The sequence below is a fragment of the Cheilinus undulatus genome, linkage group 17 (genome assembly GCF_018320785.1).
Source record: "Cheilinus undulatus linkage group 17, ASM1832078v1, whole genome shotgun sequence".
NCBI classification, from domain to species: domain Eukaryota; kingdom Metazoa; phylum Chordata; class Actinopteri; order Labriformes; family Labridae; genus Cheilinus; species Cheilinus undulatus.
In genome coordinates, this window is record NC_054881.1 from 18,878,592 (window position 1) to 18,888,392 (window position 9,801).

General features: G+C 39.8%; 1 protein-coding gene across 1 annotated transcript; it reads left to right on the forward strand.

The window, feature by feature from the left end:
- The first annotated feature begins 3,375 nt into the window (after nucleotides 1-3,375).
- LOC121525445 lies at nucleotides 3,376-7,595 on the forward strand. The gene is made up of 4 exons (XM_041811447.1): nucleotides 3,376-3,844; nucleotides 4,971-5,171; nucleotides 5,588-5,698; nucleotides 7,295-7,595. Exons 1-4 carry the CDS (start codon nucleotides 3,569-3,571, stop codon nucleotides 7,340-7,342), a joined length of 636 nt encoding a protein of 211 aa, XP_041667381.1. The 5' UTR covers nucleotides 3,376-3,568; the 3' UTR covers nucleotides 7,343-7,595.
- The last annotated feature ends 2,206 nt before the right edge of the window (nucleotides 7,596-9,801 follow it).

Sequence of the window (9,801 nt, forward strand, 5' to 3'; positions counted from 1 at the left end):
CTATAACTGTGTGTGATATATTTATCACAGCATCATACATCCATGCAAAATTTCCCAAAGACTCTACATATATTTGTGGCAGAAACACTGAAACAATCTTCTGTTTTTACGTAACAAGAATCAACATGTTAAAAACACCACAAAGCGTTTTTGTTATAGCCTGATTTTGCAAGTTTAGTGCTGCAAACTGCTTGAAATTTTTTCCCCACAGGCCCACTGCTGTTTAAAAGTATTTCAGCCTCTAATTCGTCACCTAAATGCTGCAAGTAACAAATGTTTTTTTTGTCTTCTCCTGAAAACAATTCAAAGAGTGCAGTTAATGTGGTACTAAATGTTAAAACTGCTGCCAGGAAAACCTAAATAGAGGTGACTGAGATGGACAAAGGGTCAGCGGGGCAAGTGACAAGTTACATAAGGAAAACTGAGCTGCAAACATTAAAAGAAATTTGAAAACACCTGCAAAAGTTTAAATAAATGCTCTGACGGACCAACATTGCAAATGGAGAAAAAATCATAAATCAATTGCAATAATGTCAAACTTGCTGCAAATGCACAAGCAATACAAATCTAACAAATGCTCCGAAAGCTGTACATTCAGAGTTATTTATATTGTCTGTTATTCCACCTGCATTTTGTGAGATTTATGTCCCTTCCTGTTTGGCTTTAGGGAACCTTTCCCCCCTGTGAAGTACATATCAATGATGGGCCCTGTGTACTAATACTGAAAATTTCTACCCATATGTAGATTTTATGGACTGTGACGTACTACAGTTTATAGGAATTTTGACAAAATACGTTACGAGTCGTTAGCCATCTGAGTGCTAACAGAGCCATAACATAACATTGTACGACTGACCCTTCGCTAAGACCCTCCCTAAACAGCCACCGTCCAATCCTATGTTAGCAACCATAGCTATGGATGGGAGGCCTGTCATGCTTTAAACAGATGCTAGTACACCAAAGCCTTGAGCTAACATGAAGTTCAACTCTTCAGATTGTGGTGTTGACTTTTTCGCTTTTACAAAATCAAAAAACCAAGAGGAGAGATGTCAGATATGAAAAAAAAAAAAAACAGACTGAGACGGCAAAAACAGCGGCAGCAATGAGGTTTAGTTAGCAAATAGCTAATGTTAACAAACATAAGAGGTAGATAATAAAAGATAACTCTACATTAGCTTCAAATATAATCATATCTTAAGTTACTCCACTGTATAAAAGCAATGTTGTTTCACCATGTTTGTCCCAATGTGTCACATTCTGTCTGAGTCCTGACCAGAGTCACAGACTGTAAAAACCGAGCCTGAAAGTTAACCGGAGTGTTGCTTCTGTTAAAGCCTGCTTGTTTACACAGATTACACATGATCAGACTGCGAAAATGGCCGTTAAAAGTCATTATTTTACCCATATATTAGTTGTTTAAACAAACATAATGAAAAATGTGATCAGCTATTTCTTACATACTGTCATTTGCAACATACACGCTGTGTTTAATGCGTAAACAACACTTAGCTTCAAGTTAGCTATCATTTAGCCTGTTAGCGCACTAGCCACTACCATACAACAGCCATAAACGGTCCTTACTGCACAGCTCTGACGTCACAGCTGTGCTAAATCGGAGAATGGAGAGCAACTTATTAATTCAAACTTTGTTTGGTGCCTGTGAGAACAAACTTATGTCCTTATCTATTTTTCCATGGTTGATATCAACATAATACATGGTCAACTCACTGTGTTAAAAGTGAGGTTTTTGGGTCGGGCAAGAGAGTGGAGGGGTCAAGCAGGGGCGAGTCAGAAAGAGAAGCAGCAGGCACTGATCTGATTGATCAATCTCCATCTAAATGACTTGGACTGATGTGAAAATTTGCATAAAATTGAACCTGCTCTTTAAAAATAATGATGGACGAAAGTTTTGGCATCAGTGTTCAAAAATGATTAGAGCAACATGAGACCAAGTTATTTTTTTAATGCACAAAAAATTCAGACAAAAAAAGTCTTCCTATTCCCCATTAGCAGTTGAGCTCAGCTGCCGCTGCTGTTCACTTAAAACTATAAAATCCAGCTATGGTGGTTTATGTGGAGAAGTGGAGGAGAGAAAAATGTCCACAGTGGATAATTCTGTGCTGTCCTCCAGTCAATATATCTTTGGCTGAAGTTCGGCTCACGGCTGCTACTTCGTGTTTATGTTGATGTCTGCTGTCCTCCAGGTTTCATCTTCATTATATCCACCATCTTTGACTAAATCAAATCCCTGCATATCTTCATTTTCCTGAATAGTTTTCAGTAGTTTTAAACTTCACTGAGACTAATTTTACATGACATCGTCATTCTCAAGCACATGAATATTTGCTGAATGCTGATTTTATGCAACCAACAGGAGTGCTACAGTTACAATAAACCAATCAATAATGCTCCGATTTAAAAGGAAGTCTCAACAATAATTTTTGCATTTTTGTCCTCAGTCATTTTCGTCCACAACTCAATTCAAAGATATGCAACTGGTGAGCGATGGGGGTGTATGGGGGCCCTCGCAGGTGGTATCAAGAAGTCTGAAGCAGCTTATGCTCAATAACTCAGACGCTCACAGCTCAGCCTAAATCAAGGTGAAGATGTTCTGGTGTGAATTATTGTATAAAATATATTCTTTTTAGACCATATCAGTCTGTTGGATTTGTGTGTTTGGACAGTAGCACATGACTGCATGAACTTAATTTATTAATTTGATTAAAACTACATACGGCACCCCTGCACTTTGGGGGAATTCCAGCAGCTTAGGGCTGTGCCTGACACAGATGGAGCAAACTGTGAGCCTAAATCCTGGGGAAGGCTTTCTGGCCAGAATCTGTTTTGATTAGGCAAGACCAGCAGGTGAATCTGTGCCTGTTGGGAGGATAAGACTGATGTCGAGACTTTATAGCACTACTTTAACATTAAGGTGCACAGAGGAGAGACCTAATGTGAAGGTTACATTTTGTTTATTGTCCATTTGCATTGCTTTATATATGAATGGTGCTTGGTTGATAAACTTGCCACAAACAGGAGAGAAAAAGGTCTTTTCCTTAAAGAGCCAGCAGAGGTCTCTCCTGCTTAACTTTCATGTGTCAGTCACATTAGTCTGAACCTGAAAGTGCCTAGCAAATAAGATGAACTCCATCTGCTTTAACTTCAAATTTGGTCCCTCATTAGCATTTTTAAGCAACAAAAAATGTTGAATTTCATTTTTTTGTGCAGGAAATCTTTAATTCTTTGGAATGCTACCATTTTTAGGATTAAATGGTTTTAATTTGCCAATGTAGTACTTCATGCATCGGCCTGGGAACTCCCCCTGTGTCAGCCTGGCTCTCCTCCCTCTCCTCATCCCTCTGCCCTGCACCAGCACTGAGCTGCAGACCTCCTCAGGAAACATTTGAGCCACATCAGGACATTAGAGGACCAGCAGATGAAGATTCTTCTCTACATGACAAGTGGGCTTTTAAGCAATATCTGCATGACGCCACAGATCTGGTCCTGGGTTCCCAAGATTTAGCATCAGGAGTTCATTCTCTGTTTTAAGAAATCCTGGATAGAAAGGATGACTCGTGGTTTGCTGCTGCTGGTGTTGATGGTGGGACTCTGTCAGGCCTACCAAGCCTCCTCCACCTCGACATCCCAGGCTGCAGGTGCGGTCCCCGTAGCCCAGGTGAGGATGCTGTCTCTTGGACTGGCTCACCTCCTGCAGGGAGTCCAGGACAACGGCAAGCGTCTGGAGCAGCAGGGAGAGCAGGTGGACGCAGAGCTGGACGGGGTGACTAAGAGTGTGGAGAGCCTTCATAAGCAGAGTCTGCAGGCGGGACGGACGCACAGGCAGGTGAGGAACAATCACGTTTTTAAAAAAGAAATCCAGTTTGGAAAGCAGTTCAGACTTTGTCCCAGTCTCATGTTCAAACCCTAATGTTTTACAGCCATAAACCATTAACTGGTGTCATCAACTGTTTATTTGGTCAGACAAACTCTCTAAAAGCTTTCCAAGAAATAGTTTAAATGATAAGTGGATTTTCCAAATAGTTGGAAAGTATTTTTGAGATCTACAAAAAAATCCCCTTTAAAATTTGGTAAACATTTTGGTAAACAAATGTTTTAACCTCAATCTTCTGGAGCCAAGAACTGTTTTGGTCCAAATTTTCCCCTTTTATCAAAAGTTAGAAGAAATATAACCACAATACTTCTCACAGCAATGTCCGGGGTAGTTTTACAAATTTGGAGGCCTCAGACAAAGACTAGTATGAGTTTCCCCATGCAGCTGACACAATCAGAGCAACATTATACAAATATAGATTGAGTAATTTCTTTCAGGTAACAAAACCAGAACTACAGGACATACCAACACATTAAAGATAAATATCCAAAAGTATTGCTTCAGCTTTTAGAAGAGCATCATTCAGTCAGGTGTGACTGGTCACACAGGTGTGGGTAATGTGTGGTAAAATAAAAGCAAAATGTAACAACAGAAATTGCACCAAAAGAGCATAGATTTCTTCTTATTAAAGGGATATTTCAGTGTTTTTGAGGTTGGGTTGTATGAGGTACTTGATGATAGAGAAGCTAGGCTATATAGCATTACAGAAGAATAGCTGCTCTGCATAATTTAGGGAGTTTCAGGTAAAAACGGGCCTAAAAACTACGCTGGCTCAATTGCATGCTGTCAGAAATTTTTGAAGCATTTCATTTTTCACCTAGAGAGCTTCTGTGTTTAGAACTATTTTGAAAAGCAAGCTTTGGCCAACAGTTACATGCTCTCCGTCATAATTGATGCACACCTATAATGACTATATCTTAAGGCCTCTTGGAGCATGAGGCCCCAGGATGTTGCCTACCTGTGCCTTATGGTAAAACTGCCCATAAGCAGTATCGGTACATCGTAAAAGGTAATAAGATTATCAATTTTTGTCAACATAAAACCTCTCCTCTCAGTTTATGATGTTTTTGTTCTTGAGGTGAGGAAGGACTTGCAGATCCTGAGAGCCAGAGGAGACCGGCTGTGGAAGACATTCAAAGATCTGCAGAAGGGCCTGGAGGATCTGGAAGCAGAGCAGGGAGCCATGCAGCGTCGAATGAACCTGATGATTCAGAGAGTCACGAGTCTGAATGAACCGAGGAGCAAGGGTCAGACTGAACTTGACATCGGATCTATGAAGGTGAAACCAGAATTATAACTGATAACAAACACAAGGCAAACGTTTTAAATGAGACTGTAAAATATGTGCATTTAGCATTGAAACAGATTCAAGTCACTGAAAGTGTTAGCTAAAATCTGGCAGAACGACATGGTCTACATATTGTTGTATGCTAAAGCTTTAAGGACAAACTCAAACCATAAAACATTCAAAGAACAGGAGCATTCCAAACTCTAGAGCTGTTTGTTTTTTAGTTTATTTTAGGGCTTTGGTGCCTTTATTTGATAGGACAGCAGATAGGGTATAAAATCAGTGAGTGAGAGTGGAAAGGGAACCAAAGGTTAGACCGAGACCTGGCCCAGTTCAACCACTCGGCCATCAGTGTCACTCATCTTATATCTAATTTGGTTACAATTATCATATTTGTTTCTATGAAGGACATGATGAATAAACAGGCCAGGCGACTAGCAAGTCTGACCTTGCTGGTTTCAGCCCAGGACAGAGTAATTAACAGACGCCAGCAGCACATCCAACACCTGGAGAAACAGGTGAGTTACTCTGATGATTTTTTTTCTTCTTTAAATTACCAGTTTGTGATAAGAGGATTGATAGTGTTTGGCCAGAGATACACTGTACTTACTGTAAACTACACATAAGCACACGTGTCTCCTGTATCAGTTTATTGCACATGCACATTCTTAAAAATTAAAGCAACATGGATGAATGTCTTCTTGCTCACTGGCCCCGCCCTCTTCTTTGCCAGGCCTCTGTGGCAGCCTTCAAACATTGATTCAGAAGCATCACAGGACATAAATATTACACCTAAAAAGGTCATTCTCGACAGTATTTGGATTCACTTTAATGTTGGAAATTGGACTCATTTGGAAGTTGGGCTGATTTTCAGCTGATTGTACACCAGGGGGGACACGACAGCCAACCACAGCCTGACTTCTCATATGTTTGACATTTTGGCTGTGAGGCAGCACACACTCACACAGTGAGAGCAGAACCATGAGCAGAATCCTCAACTTTGGGGAATTTTTCCTATGATAACTGTTGGATGGCATCTTCCATGAAAAGGGCAAAAAATGTCTTTGTCTTTGTCTTGACTACGACAAAGAAAACTAAAGCAGGAAATCAGTCTACCTGTGGACCTCCAGCTGATACAGAATATTTGTTATAATTTAGCTGCTAGTTGTGTTTGCTAGTGATGCTGTTTATGTGAGTGAAAGAAAGATGAGGAGAGTGGTTTTGTCACTGTTGTAGCTATTTAAAGCACGAGAACAGGACAATAGATCAGACTTAAACCTTTGAGTTTATCGGACCGTTCATTTGAGACACCGTATATCAAAAAAGAGTAGCCGTAATTTGCGAATACAGCATATTTCCTGTTTTACGTTTTTTTTTTTTTTTTATTCAAATGTTTTAGAAAAAGAGGGCAGAGGTCTAATCTGGGATTAAATCATGCATAAACCTGTTTTAGAAGTTACACAAATGGTGGCTTACTTAAGCTTTGTTAGCTTTATCTTAAGCCAACATAGCTATGCTAGCTACATAATTAGGGTTACTTCTTAGTCAATGTTGCTAAGTTAGCTTTCGCAAAAATAGCTAAAGATAACATGGATATGTAGACAATGTTTCTAGGTAGCTTTCAGTGCTGCTTTGTGGGCTTAATTTAAGCTATGTTCGCTCCGTTAGCTGCATAAGCCACGTTGTCGCATCTGATGGAGCTCCTTAAGCTATACTTGCTACATGAGAATGTTTTCATGGAGTGCAAAAATTTTTTCAACTTTATTGAAACTTTTTGTTTTCAGGTTTCGCAGGTCAGGCATCTTACTTTCAACTTTTGTTATACTAATCCCTACTCTAACCCTAAACGAAGTTTAATCCAATTTTATTTTGATTGGTTTAGCATTTATTTTGGTTCTGAAAGGGATGGGGTCTCGTTCTGTGAGAGTGGCTGTCAGAGATGAACGGTCTGCAGCCAGACTGTCTTGTTATAGAGTCTACTTGAAAACACACAGTGTACACCCAACTCATGAGGCACCTTGTATGTTTTGTAGAGATTCTGGCTCAATGTGGGATATGGTTATGTTTGAGAATAATGCAGTTTTTCATCTTTCCTGTCTCTGTGTTTGTTTTAGGTGTCTAAAAAAACTCCCAGCAGCACTGAGGGCAGAATCAGAGTCTGACTGTGTCTGATGAGAACAGCTGCATCAACAAAAAACATCCAATCCAGACGACAACCTACGAACTGAGACCTGAAATTTACAACATATGTGTCCAGTTTTGACAAATACCTTTGTTTTTTTTCTTTTTTTTTAAACAGAACTGTTCATTTATATTCAAATACAACTAAAAAAAAATATTCTGAGTTGTGTTGGCGCTGACATGTGTTGTCCTGTGTTTGAGGCTGGTTTAAAAATAAAACTCCTGCTCTCATGCTATCATGTTGTGGCTCTGACTTTCACAATATTGTGGTTGATGATGGTGGTGAAATGCTGCACGCACCCAAATAAACAGATGCACACTGGAGCCAGAGAAACTTTGACACAATAACAACACACACAGCTGAGAGTTCATAACCATGGGCAATAAAGAATCTAATCCTCCTCTAACTCATTTATATTTTCATTATTTAACCTTATGAATAGTGAACAGGTTAAATAATCATGCCATGTTATGACCTTATACTATATAATGCCAGCCTTGACTCTCCTGTCTGTAAAGGCAACATCACGACTCGCTGTGCCCGAAAGAACTGCCCCTTGTCTCTGATTGGTCCTGTCACTTTCTAACCGGGCCCACACTGTTCAGACGGGAGCTTTGCAATATGGATTTGCCCGTGAGAAACACAGAAACGGGTGTATCCATCTGCTTTGCATGTTTACACACAATGATTAATTTAATTTATTTTGAGGGCCAACATAAGATTGTGCTTTGGTTAGTTACTGAAAATGCACTTCCCTGAAACTGTTTAGATTATGTTTCTGTATGATTATTAAAGAATTTATTCTGAAGTCTTTATGGGAAGATTAAAGAAAAAATATATATGTTCCATCAGCTCATACCATAAGTGGATTGGGATATATTTCTTTTCCCAGAATGACATTTTGGTTAATCTCCTCTTAAATGTCTATACTTCATCCTGCTCATATGGAGTAGTCTGACAGTCTCAAAGCAATGGCCTTACATAATGGCAAATGCTTACATTCTTTCATCACTGGGGGGTCTTCATTGAGAGACCCTCATAGTGGTAGTTTTGCTCACTGTTTAAGGAGAATCAGGAAATCTTAAAGCATCAAACCTGAACCAGCAGCTCTGCAGCCTCTCCAGCTGTCATGAAGCCAAATGTGACAAAGGTCGAGGGTTTAATCTTAAAAAACTGAGCTGATATCTGATGGCCTCAAGTCACTGTCTTGACAACCGACTCGTCGCCAGCCGGTCCCCTCTGGTGTTCCCAAACAAACCTCCAACAAGTCGAACTCTGGCCCACTTAGAGGAAAACACCACAACAAAGAGCCCGGAGAGGAAAGAGGAAGAGACGCCAAGAGAGGATGAGAAACAGAGAATTTTAAGTTTTTATGAAACAAAAGGGAAGAGCAAAAAGAAATTTAAAAACAAGACAATGTTGATACAAATGTGATTTTTCAGAATATCAGCTGATACACTGTTCACAGAAGCTCAGATGCACAGAGATTAGGACTACATCTTGTTAATTCACCATGGAGAGTGTGAATAATCCTGCAGTATTCAGCAAGAGTACCAGAGCAGCAACAGCACCCTCTAGAGGTCATATCTCTGATCTGATGATCCAGGTGTCTGAAAAGACATTTTAAAGAAGAGCAATATTCTGAAAAATGTCTTGGCTCTAGTAAAGAGTAAAGAAACTAAGTTACTTTGCAGGAAGGAGATTGTTTGATTGGATTTTAAGGTGCTTTTTTGACATCACTGATTTTTTGTCAGAGCTATGAATGGTAAGTACATTTGTCTCATCTTTGTCCACACGTTCATGCTTTCCTAAAAGTAGACCTAAAGTTTCTGTATTTAGTTACTGAAAACTTTTGGCAAAGGCATGCTTAGGACCTCAGTTTGGCCAGAGGTGGCCCTTTGAGGCCGATCAATAGAAGAACAAATTCTCCATCTAAAGTAACTTTCAGTCTGGTTCTTTGCTCTTGTTTTGATATAGAAATGTGGTCCAGTTCTGATAAAACTGCCCCCGTGGCTAAATCTGTGCAACTAACTACCCTCATTGCTTACAACATCCAGTACAACTTAACCCCGCCTTGTTCTCTTTGAATGACTCTGATTGGTCCGAAGCTTTTTCAGGTAGGAAAAACATTGTAGACCGGAGTTTTGCAAGATGGATTTGCCAGATATCAGACATGTGGAGTCTGGCTAATCCATCTGCTTTGCATAGTTTCTCAATTCTCTCATGCAAGCATAATTACAAACATAAGAATGTATAAAGGTCCTTCATGAGTGAATGCTTTGCAAACAGAGCAAATAAATGACAGCAAAAATGCATGTGTGAGTATTTCCCGTCAGCAGAGGTTCAGATGAACAACTCAAGAGAAGTCTGCTGAATAATCCCTTCAGTCCGGGTGAGACAGAGCTCCATGTCATTTTTATCTTTCCTCTCCTCATTTCC